Raw genomic sequence first — 25855 nt, 5'->3', positions numbered from 1 at the left:
TCAAAGTGTGGCTACAAATCAGGTGGAAGAGGGGTCCTATAAGAGAAGATAGTCTCAAAGTGTAAGGGTCCATGGAGAGCAGACGAGTAGGTTAACTAGGCCCGTGTACCATGTTTGCTGAGGCCAGAACATGGGAACTTATGTCGAAGACCAGGCCCAGAATTTCTGGACGCTGAAAAGGGAAGAGAGAGGACCTGGGGTGGTCGATAAGCCACCCAATACAGGTGTCCAGGGTGATGTGGAGACTTTTCAGAATGGCCGAGTGGGAAGGTCCCTCTACTAGGATGTCATTTGGATAGGGACAATCCCCCTGGTGTGTAGAAGGTCCATCACAGCTACCAGGACTGCTATGGCCAACCCAAGTGGGAGACGTACAAGCTGGTGGTGCTCCGACTGAACTGTGAAGTGCAAAAACGCTAATGCCCACTGCAGATGCCATGACCGACTTTAAGGACTCATTGGGAAATGCCGGACTTTTGCATATTTATTCAATTGCTTCAAGTCTAGAACAGGGTGGACAGACCCCTCCTTCTTGGAACAAGGAACAGGTTAAAATAAAACCCCATCAAACGCTCTGAGTGGAACCGGGACGATTACAGCCGGGCGAGCAGCTGGCATATCGCTTGATCCAAATTGCTGATCTGTGAAGGAGACTTCAGACGGCTGGACCTGAAGAAAAAAATAAAGGGTCCGGATAGAGGTTGACAGACCATGGCATACTCCGAGCGATGGCCTCTGGTACCCAGCTAACATAGATGTGGGAAACTAGTGGTCTTGGAAGTGGGAAGTCACCCCCCCAACCTTGAGTGACCGGGGTAGGGACCTTCATGAGGAGCATTTTGTAGAGGAGGACTTGGGATGCTATGGATGGGTCTGACAGGAGGGTCAGGGTCTGGAGGAAGGCCTCTTCTAGTGATCCTCAGTGATATGCGGACTGAAAAGCCGCAAGGAACAAAACTATATAACCCTATATAACTGTAGCCACCGATTGGATGACTAGAGTAGTAGTCCACCTCCTAAGGACCGATCACTGCATGGGTCGCTTGGTGCCTGCAGGGGGGTAGTGGTATAGCTGGTAGGGGGAGCTAGCACTTCTTCCACTTCGTGTCCGCCTCCTAGTGGCAGCAGCTATACCCGTGGTCCGAGCCGTGACCAACAACACGGCTGAGAAATGGTTTATTGTTCATTTCGTCTCCAAAAAAAATGTAATAGAAATGGATCAAAAAAGCTGTATTTACCCCGAAACGATAGCGACAAGAACTACAGCTCATCGCGCAAACACCTCAAACGACCGCGACAGAGAAATACAACTGGGGCTTTGGAAAAGTGGAGATAAAAATACAAAAAAAATTGGCACGTTCCTTGGACCAAAATAGCTTGTCACTAAGGGGTTAACGTGTAAGGTGCGGGCGTGCGGTCCAGCGTGGGCGTGTGTTTCGGCGCAGACGTGCGGTCTGGGGCGGGCGTGTGTTTCGGCGCAGACGTGCGGTCTGGGGCGGGCGTGTGTCTCGGTGCGGGCGTGCAGTCTGGGGCGGGCGTGTGTCTCGGTGCGGGCGTGCAGTCTGGGGCGGGCGTGTGTTTCAGCGCGTGCGTGTGTCTCGGCGCGGGCGTGTGTTTCGGCGCAGACGTGCGGTCTGGGGCGGGCGTGCAGTCTGGGGCGGGCGTGTGTTTCTGCGTGTGCGCACGGTCTGGTGCGGGCGTGTGTTCCGGTGCGTGTCTCGGCGCGGGCGCACGGTCTGGTGCGGGCGTGTGTTCCGACGCGTGTCTCGGCGTGGGCGTGTGTTTCGGCGCAGACGTGCGGTCTGGGGCGGGCGTGTGTCTCGGCGCGGGCGTGCAGTCTGGTGCGGACGTGTGTTCCGGCGCGTGTCTCGGCGCGGGCGCACGGCCTGGTGCGGGCGTGTGTTCCGACGCGTGTCTCGGCGTGGGCGTGTGTTTCGGCGCAGACGTGCGGTCTGGGGCGGGCGTGTGTCTCGGCGCGGGCGTGCAGTCTGGTGCGGACGTGTGTTTCGGCGCATGCGTGTGTCTCAGTGCGGGCGCACGGTCTGGTGCGTGCGTGTGTCTCGGCGCGGGCGCACGGTCTGGTGCGGGCGTGTGTGGTTCCGCGGCGCGGGCGTGTGTTTCGGCGCAGACGTGCGGTCTGGGGCGGGCGTGTGTTCCGACGCGTGTCTCGGCGTGGGCGTGTGTTTCGGCGCAGACGTGCGGTCTGGGGCGGGCGTGTGTCTCGGCGCGGGCGTGCAGTCTGGTGCGGACGTGTGTTTCGGCGCATGCGTGTGTCTCAGTGCGGGCGCACGGTCTGGTGCGGGCGTGTGTTTCGGCGCGTGCGTGTGTCTCGGCGCGGGCGCACGGTCTGGTGCGGGCGTGTGTTCCGGCGCGGGCGTGTGTTTCGGCGCAGACGTGCGGTCTGGGGCGGGCGTGTGTCTCGGCGCGGGCGTGCGGTCTGGGGCGGGCGTGTGTTCCGGCGCGTGTCTCGGCGCGGGCGTGCGGTCTGGTGCGGGCGTGTGTTCCGGCGCGTGCGCACGGTCTGGTGCGGGCGTGTGTTCCGGCGCGTGTCTCGTTGCGGGCGTGGTGGTCCGGGTGTTTCTTTATTTGGCTCCATTTAAAAAGTACTAGACATTAAAGTACTGCAGTCTTACGGGATTCGAACTCCTGGACGGTCAGGTATCGCTCGGACGGCGTTCTTTCTGGATGCGATTTCTAGGATTTAAAAAAAATGTAATTAAAAATTGTGTTAGAAACAAATCTACAAATATTAGAATAAACCCTAAATCTGCAGTAAATACGCGAATTCTGGGGCTTTTGGTCTGCGCACAAGTTACGCCATTTCATACACACGTTCCTCCTAGGCACCCAGAGCGCCTCCATCTGCCCGTGTGGCGATCAGACGACTCGCAGGCTTATTTAAATATGTAATTTGCCTTTCTTTCCGAGGCCTCCAGATAAGGCCGGATCCGGCGCCGCGGACTTTGAGGTGCGCCGATCCGCTCGCTGTGGACGGAGTTGAATGGTGCGGCTCAGCTGTTGGCCCGAGGCCCGCGCTTTGTACTCTTGCCCATTAAATGCGGCGTCGCAGGTGGCGCGGCAGCCGAGGTGAAGAGCACGCTATTTTGCATATTAAGCTTTCAGAATAGTCGACGGCGTTTATCTGCTCCTACGAACTCGCCGCCGCGGCGTCTCCAGTCCGCTTCAGCGGAGAAGATCGTTTGTTTGTACACCAAGAGCTTCCCTTCATGGCAGCCGGGGCTCCGGGCGCTGCACATTCGCTCGCTGCGCCCCTCCTCTTTTGTAGATAGAATTTTAATATCATTTCAAGTCTAACGAACTCTTTGCGGCGGCGGCGACTCTCCAGCAGCGCTTCAGAACGCGGCGCACGGCGGCGGACGCACACTAATTTTGTCTTTCACTGTGACCTTGAAATTAGTAAGTCCAGATTTCAACACAGATGGATGGGGAGAAAGTCACCGATGCCTTCATACCACTGGGCTGCCAGACGGAGTTAACCCCTCCCATGCCAGGGTGTTATTAGGGGGTCACTCAGGGGGGCTCTGCCCAGCCAACAAGTGTTATCAGAGGAGACGCCCCCCCCCCCCCCCGCGGTGGAGCAATGCGGCCCCTCAAACACTTCTCACACAACAGAACCCGCTTATAAAACCGCGGAGGAAACCCGCAGCTCCGCCATGAATTTAGTCCGGGCAAAGGGCAAAGGTCATACGCGACATTCCAACACGTTTTTGCACGAATCCGCATGAAGGGACGTCCGTTATTTCCACGGATCCACGGAGATGGATTCTGCATGCGAATTTTGCTCATTGACCGGACTAAATCCCTCTGCAGATCTGCGGCAGAATAGTTTGCCCCGGCCCAGTACTACCACTCCCATCATCCGCACGGCTGACCCTTTATTTGGCCGCAGTGCTTCCACCGTACCAAGGCCTCAGCGCTCTCGAGAGTTTACGGATTGTCACCATGGCAGGCAAAGACCGGCGGTGAGGATGGAGCGCTGGATCGGCAGCGGGGTATGGCTTATATACTTTTTTTTTTTAACCATTTCCTGCCATCTCCCCAAAAACCCCTTTAAGTCCTCTGCAGTGTACAGATGGTACAGTACAACCGTACACCAAACGTCACCGATACGACTTGTGCCGCCATTCTGAGCATTTACCCCTTTCTGCATAAATTGAGAATGATGCAAGTTGAAGCCGAGAAGAAAATCAGTTCACAGCAAAAAGCCCCTCCCCCCCACAGAGCAGAGAGAGCCCCCCCCCCCACAGAGCAGAGAGCGCCCCCCCCCCACAGAGCAGAGAGCGCCCCCCCCCCCCCACAGAGCAGAGAGCGCCCCCCCCCCACAGAGCAGAGAGCGCCCCCCCCCCCACAGAGCAGAGAGCGCCCCCCCCAGAGCAGAGCGCCCCCCCCCCCCCAGAGCAGAGAGCGCCCCCCCCCCAGAGCAGAGAGCGCCCCCCCCCCAGAGCAGAGAGAGCCCCCCCCCCCAGAGCAGAGAGAGCCCCCCCCCCACAGAGCAGAGAGAGCCCCCCCCCCACAGAGCAGAGAGAGCCCCCCCCCCCACAGAGCAGAGAGAGCCCCCCCCCCCACAGAGCAGAGAGCCCCCCCCCCCACAGAGCAGAGAGAGCCCCCCCCCTACAGAGCAGAGAGAGCCCCCCCCCACAGAGCAGAGAGAGCCCCCCCCCCACAGAGCAGAGAGAGCCCCCCCCCACAGAGCAGAGAGAGCCCCCCCCCCACAGAGCAGAGAGAGCCCCCCCCCCCACAGAGCAGAGAGAGCCCCCCCCCACAGAGCAGAGAGAGCCCCCCCCCACAGAGCAGAGAGAGCCCCCCCCCACAGAGCAGAGAGAGCCCCCCCCCACAGAGCAGAGAGAGCCCCCCCCCCACAGAGCAGAGAGAGCCCCCCCCCCACAGAGCAGAGAGAGCCCCCCCCCCACAGAGCAGAGAGAGCCCCCCCCCCACAGAGCAGAGAGAGCCCCCCCCCACAGAGCAGAGAGAGCCCCCCCCCCACAGAGCAGAGAGAGCCCCCCCCCACAGAGCAGAGAGAGCCCCCCCCCCACAGAGCAGAGAGAGCCCCCCCCCCACAGAGCAGAGAGAGCCCCCCCCCACAGAGCAGAGAGAGCCCCCCCCCACAGAGCAGAGAGAGCCCCCCCCCACAGAGCAGAGAGAGCCCCCCCCCACAGAGCAGAGAGAGCCCCCCCCCCCACAGAGCAGAGAGAGCCCCCCCCCCCACAGAGCAGAGAGAGCCCCCCCCCCCACAGAGCAGAGAGAGCCCCCCCCCCCACAGAGCAGAGAGAGCCCCCCCCCCCACAGAGCAGAGAGAGCCGCCCCCCCCCACAGAGCAGAGAGAGCCGCCCCCCCCCACAGAGCAGAGAGAGCCGCCCCCCCCCCACAGAGCAGAGAGAGCCCCCCCCCACAGAGCAGAGAGAGCCCCCCCCACAGAGCAGAGAGAGCCCCCCCCACAGAGCAGAGAGAGCCCCCCCCACAGAGCAGAGAGAGCCCCCCCCACAGAGCAGAGAGAGCCCCCCCCCACAGAGCAGAGAGAGCCCCCCCCCCAGAGCAGAGAGCCCCCCCCCAGAGCAGAGAGCCCCCCCCCACAGAGCAGAGAGAGCCCCCCCACAGAGCAGAGAGAGCCCCCCCCACAGAGCAGAGAGAGCCCCCCCCCACATAGCCCCTCCCCCCACAGAGCAGAGAGCCCCCCACACACATAGCCCCCCCCCAACAGAGCAGAGAGCCCCTCCCCACACAGAGCAGAGAGCCCCTCCCCCACAGAGCAGAGAGCTCTCAGTTCACAGCAAAGAGCCCTCCCAGTTCACAGCAAAGAGCCCCTCCCCCCACAGAGCAGAGAGAGCCCCTCCCCCCCACAGAGCAGAGAGAGCCCCTCCCCCCCACAGAGCAGAGAGAGCCCCTCCCCCCCACAGAGCAGAGAGAGCCCCTCCCCCCCACAGAGCAGAGAGTCCTCCCAGTTCACAGCAAAGAGCCCTCCCCCCACAGAGCAAAGAGCCCTGCCATTTCACAGCAAATGGCCCTCCCCCCCAGAGCAGAGAGGCCCTCCCCCCCAAGAGAACAGAGAGCCCCTCCCCCACAGAGCAGAGAGCCCCTCCCCCACAGAGCAGAGAGCTCTCAGTTCACAGCAAAGAGCCCTCCCCCACAGAGCAGAGAGCCCCTCCCCCGAAAGCAAAGAGGCCCTCCCAGTTCACAGCGCAGAGCCACTCCCCCACAGAGCAGTCACTCACATCCTCGGCCTGCTCACCTGTTTGGCCAGGATCCTTGCAGTCAGTCTTACAGTTTTCCCCCCCCCGATGGGTTCCAGTTCTGTCCGTAGGTGCACATGGAGGAGCACTCCAGCTTGTGCATCGGCCAGTCGCCTTTCTACATCAGTGGAAGAGAAAAATATTGCAGAGCAATTATCAGGGATGGCACAAAAACACCACAACGTTATACAGAACACTGGACAAGAAGAGCAGTCAGAGGGGCCCCGGAGCAAAACTCAGAGGGGCCGAAAACAGAAAAAATTATAATAAATGAAAATAAACATTTCTATTTTCCTTCAGCCGCCACTAGAGGGCGCTCACTGCATACAGATTTATACAGCTGCTGTAGAAACCTGTATGCAAAGAGCTCCCTCTAGTGGCGGCTGAAGGAAATTAGAATTGAATCATTTGGCTCAATAGTGCGAACAAAAGCAACAAACATGGTTTAAGGGGGGTTTCTGGGCAAATCCTATCTATCCTCAAAATAGGTCAGTAGTTAAATCGCAGCAGACCCTTTCGTTTGGGATTCCCGGTAATCAGCTGATCGGCCATCGTCATCAGGGTCAGAGGGCTTTACTCCCATTGAAACTAATTGGAGCTAAAGCCCATTCTACTCCCAGTACTTCGGGCTCCAACACCGATGTTGGATGCAACAGTGTAACAGGAGGCAGCACCCCCACTGAGGACAATGGGAGTGAAGCACTGCCACCTCCAACCCCATGATGACATTCGGCCCGCTGCACCGACAGAGGGCCGGACGATCAGCTGATCACCGGGGATCCCAACAATCAATGATCCATCCTGAGGACAACGATCCATGCGGACAAAGCTACAGCCGTTCTCTACTGAAAACCAGAACACGAGGGACATCGCAATGAAAGCCATTTTGTGATGCCAACAATTGCGCGGCGTTGGACGGTTCTTTTGTCCTTTGGATAAATTCGGAGAAAGTAAAAAGAAAAATCTAAAATTAATTTATGGCTGATTTGGAGTTTCCCCCGTAGGCACGTCTAATTAAAACGTATCCTCGGGCAGGATCGCACGGAGCTGAAGGAACGCGACCCGAGCGCCACTAGATGATTAATAGATTTCATTTTTTTTTTGTTTTTAAGTAACATTGAACAGAATCTGCAATAGTTTTATAAAAGACAAAAAGTGGCATCAAATGTTAGAGACGTGGCGCAAGAGTGGCACCAAATGTATGAGTAACTATAGCGCCAACTACTGGAATGGAGGTACAACAGCCACGAGATGCCTCTGTTATGCTTCAAGCGCCATGATAGCCAAAACATGCGGCAATGGAGTCAGATGAAGGGGCTTTATAACGGGTTCTTCTTTCTTCCGCATCGGTAAACGTGACCTGAAGGGTCATGGACAACGGACTTCTCATTACGTGGAAACTTGCCACCAACGCATTCCAGCGGCTCAGACGTCAAACTATAAAATCTCCAGATCTCTCAGGGACATATGCAAATAGGATGGCAAGTTAGGTGTGGACTGACTGAGACTACCCCCTTACATCAGGCACCGCCCCCGAGGAGCAGCTCATCACTGGGGTCCAGTTATAAGATATTGGCAGTATTCAATACTGCAGCCAGTCTGACATGTACCCTCTACTACAGGGGAAATGTGAGACCATCGAATGGTGACGCATGTAATACAGCGGACATGTCTGCCAGAGCGGGGGGCGCTCATTCTTGGCTCTGGCTAAGCGAGAGAGGAGTCCCATGCTGTACTGGGCTATATGGACCGTTGTTGCCCCTTTCATTATAAATCACTTCCCCCGTATAAGGGCTTATTCCACCCTCTGGGAGGTCGACGACCACAATCTTGGCCTCCGTGTTCAGCTCCAACTATCTAATTTATGCATATTGAAGAAAGAAAAAAAAGTTTCCCAATGAAGGAAATTATAATCTTAAAGACACAAGACATCTTAAGGAGCTTCTGAGTGCAGAGATATGACGTCTTACCTGACAGTCCACATCGCAATAGAAGGCCTGCTTGCATTTTCCACATTTTGAAAGCCCTTCTTTCCTAAAGAGGAAAAAAAACTAGATTACACCCGTTGTTATAAGCATCATTAAACCTCAGTGATGGGGGTCTTAATACCCCTCAGCCAGTGATTCGCTGCAGCCACAGGTCATTGGGCTTCCCACGGGTCCTGGACTGTATGACGATTATGGCCCCCCGAGGAGTTCAGAGTTATGAAGTGATCTGAGGCTTACTACAGAACCAAGCCTACCCCCACAGCACAGACGCGGCCCCAGAGCCAAGCCAACCCCCACAGAAGCGGCCCCAGAACCAAGCCTACCCCCACAGCACAGACGTGGCCCCAGAGCCAAGCCCAACCCCCGCAGAAGCGGCCCCAGAGCCAAGCCCAACCCCCGCAGAAGCGGCCCCAGAGCCAAGCCCAACCCCCGCAGAAGCGGCCCCAGAGCCAAGCCCAACCCCCGCAGAAGCGGCCCCAGAGCCAAGCCCAACCCCCGCAGAAGCGGCCCCAGAGCCAAGCCCAACCCCCGCAGAAGCGGCCCCAGAGCCAAGCCCAACCCCCGCAGAAGAGGCCCCAGAGCCAAGCCAACCCCCGCAGAAGCGGCCCCAGAACCAAGCCAACCCCTACAGAAGCGGCCCCAGACGTGGGCCTCTGCAGGGCCACACGACAAAGCTCACACACTTGCTGCCACCCTCTACAGCCAGCGTCACCCACAAGTAGCGCCAGCCATAGGTTAGATGGCACCCTATGCAGCCCCTCCCCGCCAAGATAAAAGGTATATAGTCTGCATTATACTCAAACCAGAACAGCTCAGTGAAAGTCAGAACTAAACACCATACAGAAATACAGCACCAGAACCAAGCTCATAAATACAGCACAAAGCAACCTCAGTACATGGATACAATACCAGAACCAAGCTTGTAACATATAGCAGAACTAAGTGGCTGTATTGTGGGGTCACCAATGGACTGACTGCAGCGCTCTGGAGCATCAGAGGGGAAAGAACGAGCCGGGAGGATTCATGTAGCTCCACAAGACGCTGCCGCGCAGCCGAAGATCTGGCCAAGTGGACCCAAGGACGGTGATCGCCCCCAGCCTATACCCACCCGGTCCTCCCAAAGCTGGTGACTGACGACCGGTGCAACTACATGGTCAGCCATGCTCATAAGGGACGGGGCAGGGATAGCATATGGATGCAAGGCTGTCCGTACAGAGTGAAGTTGGGATCTGCTGTCTGATTGGCTGAGCACATCGATTGCAGCCCGAGAGACGATAAAATGCTGGATTCTTACTTTCCTCTTGCCTGGCAATCTGGCAGCCACATGCCGAAACCCCTTCTGTGGCTCCCAAGGCCGTCCAGCGTGAGACGGCTGCAGCCAGGAAGAACGAGGCCATTGGGTACAGTGAAGACCAACGGGCACAGAGACACCCCGGACAATGTGGCATCACCTCCCCTGTGGTAATACTCTGGTTCAGCTCCGTGTCTCCACCATGACGAGCGCCATGTCATACGGCACGCAGAGTAGGGGAGCAGAACCTCTGCAGACTTTATTTGCTGGAGCAAATTCCAGATCTCAATTCCACGACCTAGACCGCCGTATCCGTGCGCCCAACATGCCCATCATCCCTCATGACTATGTGAAGCTCCTCCAGGAATGGAGGCAAATCCCTCCACACATCTATGGGGATCTAGTGGAAACGGCCGCGGAGGGGACTGCAGTCATGGAGGACAAACGTGCCCAACACTGGGGGGGGGGGGGGGGAGGGGGAACATCCAATTCCACCCCCTTCTGTGTCCCCGCACCTCAGAGGGTCGCACATATATGTTTTCCGTGTTCCCCATCTACATGCAGTTCTCAGCGATCCTACTACATCCAGAGAAGGCATCCGAGACGGCGAGGGGATCTGCTTCATGTCCGACTCCGCAGCAAACACCCGCTATCTGAAGGCAGCTCAAGATTAGAAACCCTCTGCCAGAAATAGAAAATGTGCGAAAGAGGATGCGGCGCACGGAAGGAACAGTGCCCCAAACCTGTCACATATGGGCGCTGGGGAGGGGGGGGGGGGGGGGGGGGGTCACATATGGGCGCTGCCACGACAAGCATTTCAATGTGACTACCCATACGGCCGAGTATGTGCACTCCGCCATCTTCGGCAGTACAAGTCACGGAGCGCACCATGTGACCACCGCCCCATTCGGGGGCGCTCCCTATCCGTTCCCTTGACTGGTGGGAGTCCCACAGTGTAGACCCCTGCTGAGCAAATATGGACATAGCAGCTCTAGATGCATCCGCTCCTGCGCTACTTTAATAGCGCGCCTGATTCCTAGATCTGCGCTGCTACATCTGCGCTCAGCTCCAGTCCAATGGATGACCGATACGTTGTTTCCTGGAAACCCCAATCAAATCGTACTTCTATGCCAGTATTCACCTGAGGTTATGGGCCGGAGCCGGAGGCTGCACTGCCGACCCCCCGGAGGCTGCACTACCGACCCCCCGGAGGCTGCACTACCGACACCCCGGGATGTCGGCATGTCCTCCTCTGCGATGCAGGGTTGTTATTGAGACCTTGTGTGGATCCAAGGGGGTCCTGTCGGACATTGTTGGGACATGTTGTCAGGATGCCTCAGTAGTGCAGCCTCAGGCTTTACCCTCCTGTAACCCTTAGTGGACACGGCTTTTTGCTTTTACCCCCCCCACACACACACACTTTCAAAACATAAAACTCTTCTTTATACATTGGCGTGGTGGTCGGCGGGACGAGTCGTATTCTGGTGGTCCGACTCAATATACCATAAAAGGTACTGAAAAACCAAAAAAAAAAAAAAGTCTCCAAGTTGTGTGAAATGGAAAAACCCTGCAATGCCACCTTCTTAGCGGAGCGGCGTCTTGTACTTATGGTGCAATAAAAACGGATCGCTGCGATGGCGGCACCAAGTTATACGGCTTTGGGTTTATTTTTGCAGTACTAAAAAAAAAAAACAATTTCACCGCTGATCGCTGTGGGGCTCATTTTTATGGGACGTACTTTAGTTTCTATTGCTACCATTTTGGAATTCCTGGGAGTTTTCGATCACTTTTGTATTGAACTAGTTTTTGAGTTGGTCGACCAAAAAAAGCGCGGCGTGTACCTTATGGCGCGGACCGTGCAGGATAAATGTGATAGAAGCCCAGGCTGCCGTGACAACCAAACAGCAGCGCCTTGCCATCTCATGGTGGTGGGGCATTCAGGAACACCCAAGATAGCAGTTGTGGCATTACCATGCCGCTGTCAGATGGGTCATTTGAAGGGTTAACAGCCGTGATCCGCGTTCACGCTTCTGAAGAGCGGGCTGTTGCATGTGAATTTCCATCTGTTGGCGTCACGCACTATTTGGACGATTTGTAGCTTATCGGTCATCACGATACCGCGGAGTGTAAAGCGTTCCTTGCCGATTCCTGGAAAGTTGTCCTGCTGACAGCCGCGGCGGAGTTTCTTTGATGGGAGACCTCGCATTGCACCGCGGGCTCCTAGCGTGTGGTGCGCTGCTGCCGCCGCTCCCGTTGTGATGCGAGGGCACACAGAACATGCCGCCATCAGTTTCCCGCATAGGGGGGGGGGGGGGGGGGCACGCTCGCTCATGGGTATGACCTCGTTCAAAAGAGTGGAGTTCATATAAGTGCGTCTCGTAACACGTGATCATATCGCCCGTGTGAAGCCAGCCTTATGGTGATTGGTCACGTTTTTCCTCAAAGCCCGTCTGGTGCCACAAAGGGTCTTGACTCTCCTCCTCCTGTGCGTTCGTCTTGGACCTTGGAGGAGGACCTGGCAGTTTGGCGACTCATTTTGTTGAAGCCTCAGAATTGTGTTTCCTTACGGATGTGTCAGCGGCCCCTGGATGTGGTGTTTCTGGACCACGGAGCCGTGGCGTGCTTCCTGGCGTTACTAGCTTTCTCCGCCGGCGGCTCCTTGGGGCCCGGACTCTTCTAATAAGCGCATTCTGTTACATACTAACTACCCGTTTCATTAGTTGTCGTCACCATCTGATCCGGTTGTAGATGCCGTTATGTTATAAATATCGTGTTGGGGGCGAGGCACATGTATGGACACAGCGGTTGACTCTCCGTGTGCTCAGAGTTTCAGAAGCGACAGCGGACACGGGGGGCTCGGAGTGTCCAATACATCTACGGGATCCGATATGGGACTAATGTAACAACTACTGGATCGTTCAGTCGCACCCAAGACGCGGCAAGATTATCCGTCGCCTGGCAATTATGGCCGACACTGGCATTTACCTGATGTGACTCTCTGTCCTCCTCACACCCTCCTCTTATTTTCAGGCTGGCAGTTGGTTGGCGGCTATAAGCATGCGGCGGCGGCGCGGATCGTCCGCCTTCATGTAAGTTACGCTGTTAGTATCTCTCGCCTCATGTTTACTTCTCAGTGTGAAATGTTTCTTCGTGCCTTTGTCTTCCGGTTCGCGGCGGTGAGTTGGCGTCCGGGTCGGAGGTTCCTTAGTCTGCTCTATTACAGTCCGATGTGGCTCGGCGGAGGTTTCGTTACATTATCGGTGCGTCGCTCTACAACGGATCGGTCGGGCCGTTGGATTCAGCGAACAGTTTGGTTCCTGATTTCTAGTATTTGCGGCTCGCGGCCGTTGTGTAGCGGCTCTCCGATTCCCGCTGACGGCTCTTCTCCCTCCCGCTTCCGGGTTATTACCGTGTTTCATCTTCTGGGATTAAGTAATGGCGGGTTACTTGGTATTCACTCAGCGTTGGGGCTGCGATGGAAGCGGCTGCAGTGGGCTTTACTGAAGGGGCAATACGGGAGATTGGAGATGGATTCTACGCGCTCCAGGCTGGATGATGGTTCCTCCTTCCGTCGGTCGGCAGATATATCCGCCATCGCCGATTTGTCTTCGTTAGCCTGAGAATCTTCTACCGGACGGCCCTGAAGGTCACCTCATTGGGTCGCGGTGGGGGTCTAGAATGGGGGAGGTTATTGGCTGAGATGAAGAGTAACAGGGGGGTCTGGCCCGACACCTTAACGTCGCCCGTTGGGATTGGTGCGATTATACCGTAGATCTCATCTAGGAATTAAGAGTCTTCACAGATCTTGAGGCGGTTTCCCCACAAGTTGTACGTTGGGTCTCTGGATTTCTCCCCGTCTGCTTACCCCCTTTCTGACTTTTTTTTCCGGAAACGACTGAACGTGGCGATTGAACAAAAAGAAAATAGAGAAGCTCACCTTTCCAGAGAACCTGCACTGACCCGGAGATACACCTCCTAGATCAAACTTCCCCCGCCGCTCCAGGAAATACAACGGCGGAGGAAAATGGTTTGATATAAAAGGAAAGTGTCCGGCTTTATGACCAAGTCCCACATCGGGATCAGAGAAGGCGTTTTGTCCTCTTATCGAGTTCTTGATCCCCTCAGGCGTTCTCTGACCCCGATGTGGCACTTTAATAAAGCCGGACACTTTCCCCTTTAAATCAAACAATTTTCCTGCGCCGTTATTTCGATTGCAGCACGGTCGCCGTCGCGGGAGGCTTTAGTTTTCAGCCCTTTGGGGGATTTTGGGGGATTTTCCAGAAGCGACTGCGTCCGTTTATCGGAGGCATCAGACATGTTTAATGTCCATCTCCGCCCTGTAACTGAGAATTCAGCGGTGTCATGGCGGATGTCGCCGGCGGGTTGTGGCTCACGCCGGCGGGCATTGCCGCAGTAGTTTAGTTCTGGGTTGGACTCGGCAGACTTGTGGAAACCCCTCTGCAGAATTTCTGAATTGCTGTTTTATTTGGACAAGCCAGTAATGGCGGCCAAACTACAAGTCCATAAAAGAGGCGAAAGGCCTTCTGCTTATCGGATATCAGTAGAGGAAACCCGTAGCGAGCGCGGACGGACGGCAGCGAGGATGCAAGGAACAGCATAGCTTTTCGGGATAATTGCGCCCTGCGACGACGGACAGGGCCAATTAATTGTGCGGGTCAGGACAAGCCTTCGGCGGCATGCAGCTAATAGCGGAGGGCTTAACACTCCCCGGACGGTTTATAAAAAGAAGCCGTGGCACGAGAAATGCAAATGTACCACTAAGTGACAACAGGTGCCGCCGCCGCGGAGGACGACAGCTGAAAAAACCTGGAAACAAGGAAATGTGCCGAGCGAGGAGGGGATCCCCATGTCCTACTTATCTATCATCAGAGGTTATCCAAGTCTTCCCCGGACGTCCCCTCCTATCAACGAGCTCCGCTCTTGGCCGCCCTCCAGCCCCATGATGGATCTCCGCGCCCGGCTCGCACTATGTACCAGGATGTCACCATCACATCTGCTCCAACCCCCCGCTGAGAACCCACGGCTCCGGGATCTCCAAGTGCTCGCATGGCATGAGCGCAATGCCCATTAATTGTGGAACGCCAAGCGTGTCATCGCAGCATACTAATCCCTAATAAGACAACGCGGCCGCGGGTGAGAAAACCGCTAAGCCGAAGAAGAAAGGAGGCGGAGAAATACGAAGATTCAAATAACGGTAGAGTTTGTAAGAATTGTTCGAACACGAATAATGAACGTTCCCAGCAATGAGGAGCGCCATCACCGGAGGGACGTGCCACGCTACCATCAGCGCCCAGACGAAGAGAGTGCGCCATAATAATCACCGGAGGGACGTGCCACGCTACCATCAGCGCCCAGACGAAGAGAGTGCGCCATAATAATCACCGGAGGGGCGTGCACATGCTACCATCAGCGCCCAGACGAAGAGAGTGCGCCATAATCATCACCGGAGGGGCGTGCACACGCTACCATCAGTGCCCAGACGAAGAGAGTGCGCGCCATAACCATCACCGGAGGGGCGTGCACACGCTACCATCAGCGCCCAGACGAAGAGAGTGTGCCATAACTATCACCGGAGGGGCGTGCGCACGCTACAATCAGCGCCCAGACGAAGAGTGCGCGCCATAACTATCACCGGAGGGGCGTGCGCACGCTACAATCAGCGCCCAGACGAAGAAAGTGTGCCATAATCATCACCGGAGGGGCGTGCACACGCTACAATCAGCGCCCAGACGAAGAGTGCGCGCCATAACTATCACCGGAGGGGCGTGCGCACGCTACAATCAGCGCCCAGACGAAGAGAGTGTGCCATAATCATCACCGGAGGGGCGTGCCACGCTACCATCAGCGCCCAGACGAAGGACAGTGCGCCATAATCATCACCGGAGGGGCGTGCACACGCTACCATCAGCGCCCAGACGAAGGACAGTGCGCCATAATCATCACCGGAGGGGCGTGCCACGCTACCATCAGCGCCCAAACGAAGAGAGGGCACCATAATCATCACCGGAGGGGCGTGCCACGCTACCATCAGCGCCCAGACGAAGAGAGTGCGCCATAACCATCACCGGAGGGGCGTGCCACGCTACCATCAGCGCCCAGACGAAGAGAGTGCGCCATAACCATCACCGGAGGGGCGTGCCACGCTACCATCAGCGCCCAGACGAAGAGAGTGCGCCATAATCATCACCGGAGGGGCGTGCACACGCTACCATCAGTGCCCAGACGAAGGACAGTGCGCCATAACTATCACCGGAGGGGCGTGCACACGCTACCATCAGCGCCCAAACGAAGGAGAGTGCGCCATAACCATCACCGGAGGGGCGTGCACACGCTACCATCAGCGCCCAGACGAAGAGTGCGCCATAATCATCACCGGAGGGGGTGCACACTACCATCAGCGCCCAGACGAAGGAGAGCGCGCCATAATCATCACCTCGACACGCGGGGCCCTTCTGCACTTTGACGCTAAGTTTCAGTCAGAACTGCTCGTTCCGTCCAACGGCTTCTCCTTCTTGGATGGCGCCCAGCAGGTCCTCCTTGCAATCAGAGAATCCCAGAGGACTTCCTTGGTCCATCGTGCTGGCGCCGCGGTCTGAGGAAGTGCGCTGGATGCTCAGCCATGCCTGCGCCACAATTCTCACAAGGCGCAGCATTGGCACAGATTATGACACCATGTGTGTTTGTTGGCCGCTACAAGGTCTCATCTCTACAGGACGACTTGGATTCTCTTGCTGGGAACAATCACAATTGGCACAGAGGACCCGCCGGGCGCCGTCACCCACGGATTAGTGGAGCGGTTAGAAGGGAGGGTCATGAAGACGCCGGACTCCATCAGCCTCATTAGCATACGCAGTAGGAAGCGCTGAGCGGCGTTCTCTGGATGACGGACAGGTACTGCAGGAGAAGAACAATGTGGCGGTAACGGCGTCTGGCGGCACAGTCATGGCGACCGCCTCCCTCAGAGGGGTTCTGGGACATCAAGGTTGAACAGACTTAAAAAGAAAACGTCAATATGCCCCTCCCCCCGCGGTCCCCGCCCGGCGCTGCGGCCTCGGTATGAGCGTCCCGCGGTCACATGACGGCTCAGCAGACTCTTCTATGGCCGCTGAAGCCGTACGCGGCTGAGTGGTTACGTGCACAAAGTATGACATACAACGCCGGGTAACACGCCCGCCCCTTGGAACGGCGCCGCTACAGGGCTCGCTCACACGCAGCACACATGTAACGCGTCTATCCACTGCGCATGCTGCAGCTGCGCACATGACCCGCATGATGCCCAGGACGGGACGGGACGCCATCCGGGTTATATGTGAAAAATCCGCAGGTGTTCGCAGCGCAGATATTGTGGCCTTCAGCACCGCGAAACACGCCGGCGACAAACTCACGAGCGAGCGTCAACGTGGCACCAAGGGCACCGGACCGCATCGCTATCAGCTTCCAGATGAAGACGAAGATAAAGCGCGGCCCTATAAACGTCCCCGGCGCCATACTGAGCGCGAATACAGTCATGTGACCCCGGCCCAAGCGGTTACACGTCTCCTGTCGCTGCAGAGGAGGAAACACGGAAATTGGCAACAAGGCACCAAAATACACTGAATGAGCCCCATTATTACATCCCCGCCCCTCATGATTGGCGCTCCCCTACATGGACAGTCTCCGCGTCTACCCCCGCTGCGGCCGACCCCAGAAGTGACCGGCGGACCCCAATAACCTATGAGGAGCGACTTGTGAGAATGGCGAGAACGGTCGGCATTTCCACCCGTTGGTTAGTGTCCGTCGCAGCGCCCGTCGCAGCGCCCGGCCGCCCCTCACATCCGCCGACGTTCTGCAGGGAAGTCGCTCGCAGACAGATCCTTGATTCCCTGCGTCCCCCGGAGGGTCGCCTCATCTCTGACACTTCGCGTCCCCCGCTACGAGCGAGACGTCTGGAGGACTCCAACGGCCTCATCAACGCGCCGCTCCATCGGCGGGCGCCGTTACCAGGATACCACACGGAAACAGACTATCCTTCTCTTCCGGGCGCTGTCCCTTTCCCCGTGGACGGCGTTCTGCGACGGCTCGGTTTTGCGCGGGACGTTCGCTAGTTTCTGCCGCCATCTTGGAGTTCGTGGGACTTTTTAAGCACTTTAAAATGATTCCTTGGCGATTTGTTGCCAAATGAAACAAGCGCCATTCTGACGTCACGCACCGCTTTCCCTCTTACGGCGTTCGGGACGCGTTACGGTTGGATTTCCACGGACGCAGCGATACCGAACAGCTTGTGGCGCGGTTTTGTTTCGGTCAGCCCGGCGGTCACACCGATCGTGGCCGTTATACGCAGCGGGATCGGACCCCCGGACCTCCCGTGTTAAGAGGTTAACGACCCCCGATGGTCACAGCGCGCCCCCTCAGTAACAAGCATGGCGGCCGGCCTGTTCGCAGCGCGCGGTTATTGTGTAGATACATCGGATAAACGTCGCGGTTTCACGAGGTCATGTGACTGCGGCCTGTTGGTGGCCACATTAGGAAGCACCTCTGCAGTAAAGAGGGGGCAGCAGACGCTGAAGACCCCGCAGTCTGCACAGGCTCCTCATACTGAGGATTAAAGGCAAGGTCTGCTTAAAGGGGGTGTCGAGCGGCGCTAGGACCCGACGGCTCCGCGGCAGTCCTCCTCCCACGTGTGGCGGTGCCGCAGTAATTGCTGTAATAGACGCGCAGCTGGCCGCGCCGCCCGACAATACGGGGCAGCCGCCGGGGCCGCGGGCGCTGCGGGGAGCCCGGGTACCTGGAGAAGCAGGAGTCGCACTGGTTGCCGCGCTCGTTGACCGTCAGCACGCAGGTGTAGGCCGGGCAGGTGAACAGCAGCTCCCCCAGCTTCACGTCACGGAGCGCCCGCATCCCGCGGCCCTTTCCCGGGCTCAGGAAGCGCTCGATGGAGTCAGGAGGGCCCATGGCGGCTGCAGAGGGAGCGGGATGTGCGGGGCGGACGGAGAGAGGGCGCCGCGCCGGGAGCTGCTATTAATGTCTCCGCGGGACAGGCAGACAGGGGAGGACAGCTGTGCGGCTGCGGGAGCCGCGGGGTCCTAGTGCCGCCGAATACACCTGCAGGGGGCAGAAGAGAGCGGAGAGCCTGCCCTATAGACGGCACTTACCTCCTGTACAGAGAGCACTCACCCCCCTGCAGCAGGGTACAGTACAGAGAGCACTCACCCCCCTGCTGCAGGGTACAGTACAGAGAGCACTCACCCCCCTGCTGCAGGGTACAGTACAGAGAGCACTCACCCCCCTGCAGCAGGGTACAGTACAGAGAGCACTCACCCCCCCTGATGCACTGCTTAGAGAGCACTCACCCCCCTGATACAGGGTACAGTACAGAGAGCACTCACCACCCTGCTGCAGGGTACAGTACAGAGGGCACTCACCACCCTGCTGCAGGGTACAGTACAGAGGGCACTCACCACCCTGCTGCAGGGTACAGTACAGAGAGCACTCACCCCCCCTGATGCAGTGTACAGTACAGAGAGCACTCACCCCCTGATGCACTGCATAGAGAGCACTCACCCCCCTGATACAGGGTACAGTACAGAGAGCACTCACCACCCTGCTGCAGGGTACAGTACAGAGAGCACTCACCACCCTGCTGCAGGGTACAGTACAGAGAGCACTCACCCCCCCTGCTGCAGGGTACAGTACAGAGAGCACTCACCCCCTGCTGCAGGCTACAGTACAGAGAGCACTCACCCCCCTGCTGCAGGGTACAGTACAGAGAGCACTCACCCCCCTGCTGCAGGGTACAGTACAGAGAGCACTCACCCCCCTGATGCAGTGTACAGTACAGAGAGCACTCACCCCCCTGCTGCAGTGTACAGTACAGAGAGCACTCACCCCCCTGCTGCAGGGTACAGTACAGAGAGCACTCACCCCCCTGCTGCAGGGTACAGTACAGAGAGCACTCACCCCACACACACACACCTGCTGCAGTGTAGAGAGAGCACTCACCCCCTACTGCAGTGTAGAGTATAGAGAACTTACCCCCTACTGCAGTGTACAGAGAGCACTCAACCACTACTGCAGTGTACAGTATAGAAAGCTCTTACACCCACTGCATTGTACAGTAAAGAGAGCACTAACCCTCTACTGCAGTCAACAGTAAAGAGTACTTACCACCTACTGCATTATACAGTCTAGAGAGCACTAATCACATGCTGCAGTGTACAGTGTAGACAGCACTCACCCCCTCTTGCAGTGTATGGTATAGAGAGCACTCACCACCTACTACAGTATAGAGAGAACGTCACTCCCTACTGCAGTGTACAGTATAGAGAGCACTCACCACCTACTGCAGTGTACAGTATAGAGAGCACTCACCACCTACTGCAGTGTACAGTATAGAGAGCACTCACCACCTACTGCAGTGTACAGTATGGAGAGAACTCACCCCTCTCTGTAGTGTACAATAGAGAGAGCACTCATCATCTGCTGCAGTGTACACTACAGAGAGCACTCACCCCTTACTGTAGTATACAGTATAGAGCACTCACACCCTACTGCAGTGTACAGTATAGAGAGCGCTCATAACCTGCTGCAGTGTACAGTATAGAGTACTCATCCTCTACTACAGTGTGCAGCATAGAGAGCACTACCTACCTACTACAATGTACAGTATGGAGAACACTGACCATGTTGCTGCACTGTACAGTGAGCACTCACCCACTACTGCAGTGTACAGTATAGAGCACTTAATACGAACTGCTGTGTACAGTACAGAGAGCACTCACCCCCTCGCCACTGCATTGCACAGTACAGAGAGCACTCACCAGTTGCTGCAGTGTACAGTATAGAGAGCACTCACCCCCTACTGCAGTGTACAGTATAGAGAGCACGCTCCTCCTACTGCAGTGTACAGTATAAAAAAACACTCCCCACCTACTGCAGTGTACAGAGAGCACTCACCACCTACTGCAGTGTACAGAGAGCACTCACCCCCTACTGCAGTTTACAGTATGCAGAGTACTCACCAACTATTGCAGTGTACAGTATAGAGAGCACTCACCACATGCTGCAGTGTACAGTATAGAGCACCCCCTCCATTGCAGTGTACAGTATCTAGAGCATTTGCCCCCTACTGCCGTGCACAGTGCAGAGAACAACCCCCCCCCCCCGTATGAAGTGTACAGTACAGAGAGCACTCGCCCTCTACTTCAGTACACAGTATAGAGAGTACTCACCATCTGCTGCAGTGTACACTACAGAGACCACTCACCACCTACTGCAGTGTACACTACAGAGACCACTCACCACCTGCTGCAGTGCAGTGTAGACAGCACTCACCACCTACTGCAGTGTACACTACAGAGACCACTCACCACCTGCTGTAGTGCAGTGTAGACAGCACTCACCACCTGCTGCAGTGTACACTATAGAGAGCACTCACCACCAACTGCAGTGTACACTATAGAGAGCACTCACCATCTGCTGCAGTGCACAGTGTAGACAGCACTCACCACCTACTGCAGTGTACAGTATAGAGACCACTCACCACCTGCTGCAGTGCATTGTAGACAGCACTAACCACCTACTGCAGTGTACAGTATAGACAGCACTCACCACCTACTGCAGTGTACAGTATAGACAGCGCTCACCACCTACTGCAGTGTACAGTATAGACAGTGCTCACCACCTACTGCAGTGTACAGTATAGACAGTGCTCACCACCTACTGCAGTGTACAGTATAGAGAGCACTCACCACCTGCTGCAGTGTACAGTATAGAGAGCACTCACCACCTACTGCAGTGTACAGTATAGACAGCACTCACCACCTACTGCAGTGTACAGTATAGACAGCACTCACCACCTGCTGCTGTGTACAGTATAGAGAGCACTCACCACCTACTGCAGTGTACAGTATAGACAGCACTCACCACCTACTGCAGTGTACAGTATAGACAGTGCTCACCACCTACTGCAGTATACAGTATAGAGAGCACTCACCACCTACTACAGTGTACAGTATAAAGAGCGCTCACCACCAACTGCAGTGTACAGTGTGGACAGCACTCACCACCTACTGCAGTGTACAGTATAGACAGCACTCACCACCTACTGCAGTGTACAGTATAGAGAGCACTCACCACCTACTTCAGTGTACAGTATAGAGAGCACTCACCACCTACTGCAGTGTACACTATAGAGAGCACTCACCACCTGCTGCAGTGCACAGTGTAGAAAGCACTCACTACCTACTGCAGTGTACAGTATAGAGAGCACTCACCACCTGCTGCAGTGCAGTGTAGACAGCACTCACCACCTACTACAGTGTACATTATAGAGAGCGCTCACCACCTACTGCAGTGTACACTATAGAGAGCAATCACCACCTGCTGCAGTGCACAGTGTGGAAAGCACACACCGCCTACTGCAGTGTACAGTATAGAGAGCACTCACCACCTGGTGCAGTGTAGACAGTACTCACCACCTACTGCAGTGTACACTATAGAGAGCGCTCACCACCTACTGCAGTGTACAGTATAGACAGCACTCACCACCTACTACAGTGTACAGTATAGAGAGCGCTCACCACCAACTGCAGTGTACAGTATAGACAGCACTCACCACCTACTGCAGTGTATAGTATAGAGGGCACTCACCACCTACTGCAGTGTACAGTATGGAGAGCACTCACCACCTACTGCAGTGTACAGTATAGAGAGCACTCACCACCTGCTGCTGTGTACAGTATAGACAGCACTCACCACCTACTGCAGTGTACAGTATAGACAGCACTCACCACATACTGCAGTGTATAGTATAGAGAGCACTCACCACCTACTGCAGTGTACAGTATAGAGAGCACTCACCACCTGCTGCAGTGCACAGTATAGAGAGCACTCACCACCTACTGCAGTGTACATTATAGACAGCACTCACCACCTACTACAGTGTACAGTACAGAGAGCACTCACCACCTGCTGCAGTGTACAGTATAGAGAGCACTCACCACCTACTGCAGTGTACATTATAGACAGCACTCACCACCTACTACAGTGTACAGTATAGACAGCACTCACCACCTGCTGCAGTGTACAGTATAGAGAGCACTCACCACCTACTGCAGTGTACAGTATAGAGAGCACTCACCACCTACTGCAGTGTACAGTATAGAGAGCACTCACCACCTACTGCAGTGTACAGTATAGACAGCACTCACCACCTGCTGCAGTGTACAGTATAGACAGCACTCACCACCTACTGCAGTGTACATTATAGAGAGCACTCACCACCTACTGCAGTGTACAGTACAGAGAGCACTCACCACCTACTGCAGTGTACAGTATAGACAGCACTCACCACCTGCTGCAGTGTACAGTATAGAGAGCACTCACCACCTGCTGCAGTGTACAGTATAGAGAGCACTCACCACCTGCTGCAGTGTACAGTATAGAGAGCACTCACCACCTACTGCAGTGTACGGTATAGAGAGCACTCACCACCTACTGCAGTGTACGGTATAGACAGCACTCACCACCTACTACAGTGTACAGTATAAAGAGCGCTCACCACCTACTACAGTGTACAGTATAAAGAGCGCTCACCACCAACTGCAGTGTACAGTATAGACAGCACTCACCACCTACTGCAGTGTACAGTATAGAGAGCACTCACCACCTACTGCAGTGTACAGTATAGAGAGCACTCACCACCTACTGCAGTGTACAGTATAGAGAGCACTCACCACCTGCTGCAGTGTACAGTATAGACAGCACTCACCACCTGCTGCAGTGTACAGTATAGAGAGCACTCACCACCTGCTGCAGTGTACAGTATAGAGAGCACTCACCACCTGCTGCAGTGTACAGTGTAGACAGCACTCACTACATACTGCAGTGTACAGTATAGAGAGCACTCACCACCTACTGCAGTGTACAGTGTAGACAGCACTCACCACCTAGTGCAGTGTACAGTATAGAGAGCACTCGCCACCTGCTGCAGTGTACAGTATAGACAGCACTCACCACCTGCTGCAGTGTACAGTATAGAGAGCACTCACCACCTGCTGCAGTGTACAGTATAGAGAGCACTCACCACCTAGTGCAGTGTACAGTATAGAGAGCACTCGCCACCTGCTGCAGTGTACAGTATAGACAGCACTCACCACCTGCTGCAGTGTACAGTGTAGACAGCACTCACCACCTGCTGCAGTGTACAGTATAGAGAGCACTCACCACCTACTGCAGTGTACAGTATAGAGAGCACTCACCACCTGCTGCAGTGTACAGTATAGAGAGCACTCACCACCTACTGCAGTGTACAGTATAGAGAGCACTCACCACCTACTGCAGTGTACAGTATAGAGAGCACTCACCACCTGCTGCAGTGTACAGTATAGAGAGCACTCAGCACCTGCTGCAGTGTACAGTATAGACAGCACTCACCACCTACTGCAGTGTACAGTATAGAGAGCACTCACCACCTACTGCAGTGTACAGTATAGAGAGCACTCACCACCTACTGCAGTGTACAGTATAGACAGCACTCACCACCTGCTGCAGTGTACAGTATATACAGCACTCACCACCTACTGCAGTGTACATTATAGAGAGCACTCACCACGTACTGCAGTGTACAGTACAGAGAGCACTCACCACCTACTGCAGTGTACAGTATAGACAGCACTCACCACCTGCTGCACTGTACAGTATAGAGAGCACTCACCACCTGCTGCAGTGTACAGTATAGAGAGCACTCACCACCTGCTGCAGTGTACAGTATAGAGAGCACTCACCACCTACTGCAGTGTACGGTATAGAGGGCACTCACCACCTACTGCAGTGTACGGTACAGACAGCACTCACCACCTACTACAGTGTACATTATAGAGAGCACTCACCACCTACTGCAGTGTACGGTATAGACAGCGCTCACCACCTACTACAGTGTACAGTATAAAGAGCGCTCACCACCAACTGCAGTGTACAGTGTAGACAGCACTCACCACCTACTGCAGTGTACAGTATAGAGAGCACTCACCACCTACTACAGTGTACAGTATAGAGAGCACTCACCACCTACTGCAGTGTACAGTATAGAGAGCACTCACCACCTGCTGCAGTGTACAGTATAGACAGCACTCACCACCTGCTGCAGTGTACAGTATAGAGAGCACTCGCCACCTGCTGCAGTGTACAGTATAGACAGCACTCACCACCTACTGCAGTGTACAGTATAGAGAGCACTCACCACCTGCTGCAGTGTACAGTATAGACAGCACTCACCACCTACTGCAGTGTACAGTGTAGACAGCACTCACCACCTGCTGCAGTGTACAGTGTAGACAGCACTCACCACCTACTGCAGTGTACAGTATAGAGAGCACTCACCACCTACTGCAGTGTACAGTGTAGACAGCACTCACCACCTACTGCAGTGTACAGTATAGAGAGCACTCACCACCTACTGCAGTGTACAGTATAGAGAGCACTCACCACCTACTGCAGTGTACAGTATAGAGAGCACTCACCACCTACTGCAGTGTACAGTATAGAGAGCACTCACCACCTACTGCAGTGTACAGTATAGAGAGCACTCACCACCTACTGCAGTGTACAGTATAGAGAGCACTCACCACCTACTGCAGTGTACAGTATAGAGAGCACTCACCACCTGCTGCAGTGTACAGTATAGACAGCACTCACCACCTACTGCAGTGTACAGTATAGACAGCACTCACCACCTGCTGCAGTGTACAGTACAGAGAGCACTCACCACCTACTGCAGTGTACAGTATAGACAGCACTCACCACCTGCTGCACTGTACAGTATAGAGAGCACTCACCACCTGCTGCAGTGTACAGTATAGAGAGCACTCACCACCTGCTGCAGTGTACAGTATAGAGAGCACTCACCACCTACTGCAGTGTACGGTATAGAGGGCACTCACCACCTACTGCAGTGTACGGTACAGACAGCACTCACCACCTACTACAGTGTACATTATAGAGAGCACTCACCACCTACTGCAGTGTACGGTATAGAGGGCACTCACCACCTACTGCAGTGTACGGTACAGACAGCACTCACCACCTACTACAGTGTACATTATAGAGAGCACTCACCACCTACTGCAGTGTACGGTATAGACAGCGCTCACCACCTACTACAGTGTACAGTATAAAGAGCGCTCACCACCAACTGCAGTGTACAGTGTAGACAGCACTCACCACCTACTGCAGTGTACAGTATAGAGAGCACTCACCACCTACTGCAGTGTACAGTATAGAGAGCACTCACCACCTACTGCAGTGTACAGTATAGAGAGCACTCACCACCT

At 55.5% G+C, this 25855-nt stretch overlaps 1 protein-coding gene across 1 annotated transcript in view; it reads right to left on the bottom strand.

Annotated features, from left to right (window-relative positions):
- The window catches only part of SMYD2 (SET and MYND domain containing 2), a 54890-nt gene extending 36307 nt beyond the window's left edge, over positions 1-18583 (bottom strand). The window contains 5 exon segments of the mRNA XM_066595062.1: positions 2634-2694; positions 6248-6292; positions 6295-6366; positions 8219-8282; positions 18313-18583. Coding sequence (XP_066451159.1) covers positions 2634-2694; positions 6248-6292; positions 6295-6366; positions 8219-8282; positions 18313-18479 — 409 coding nt within the window. The 5' untranslated portion in view covers positions 18480-18583.
- Between the last annotated feature and the right edge of the window lie 7272 nt (positions 18584-25855).

This window comes from Eleutherodactylus coqui, chromosome 3 (genome assembly GCF_035609145.1).
Source record: "Eleutherodactylus coqui strain aEleCoq1 chromosome 3, aEleCoq1.hap1, whole genome shotgun sequence".
Taxonomy (NCBI): Eukaryota; Metazoa; Chordata; class Amphibia; order Anura; family Eleutherodactylidae; genus Eleutherodactylus; species Eleutherodactylus coqui.
This window is presented reverse-complemented; position numbering and strand designations above follow the sequence as displayed.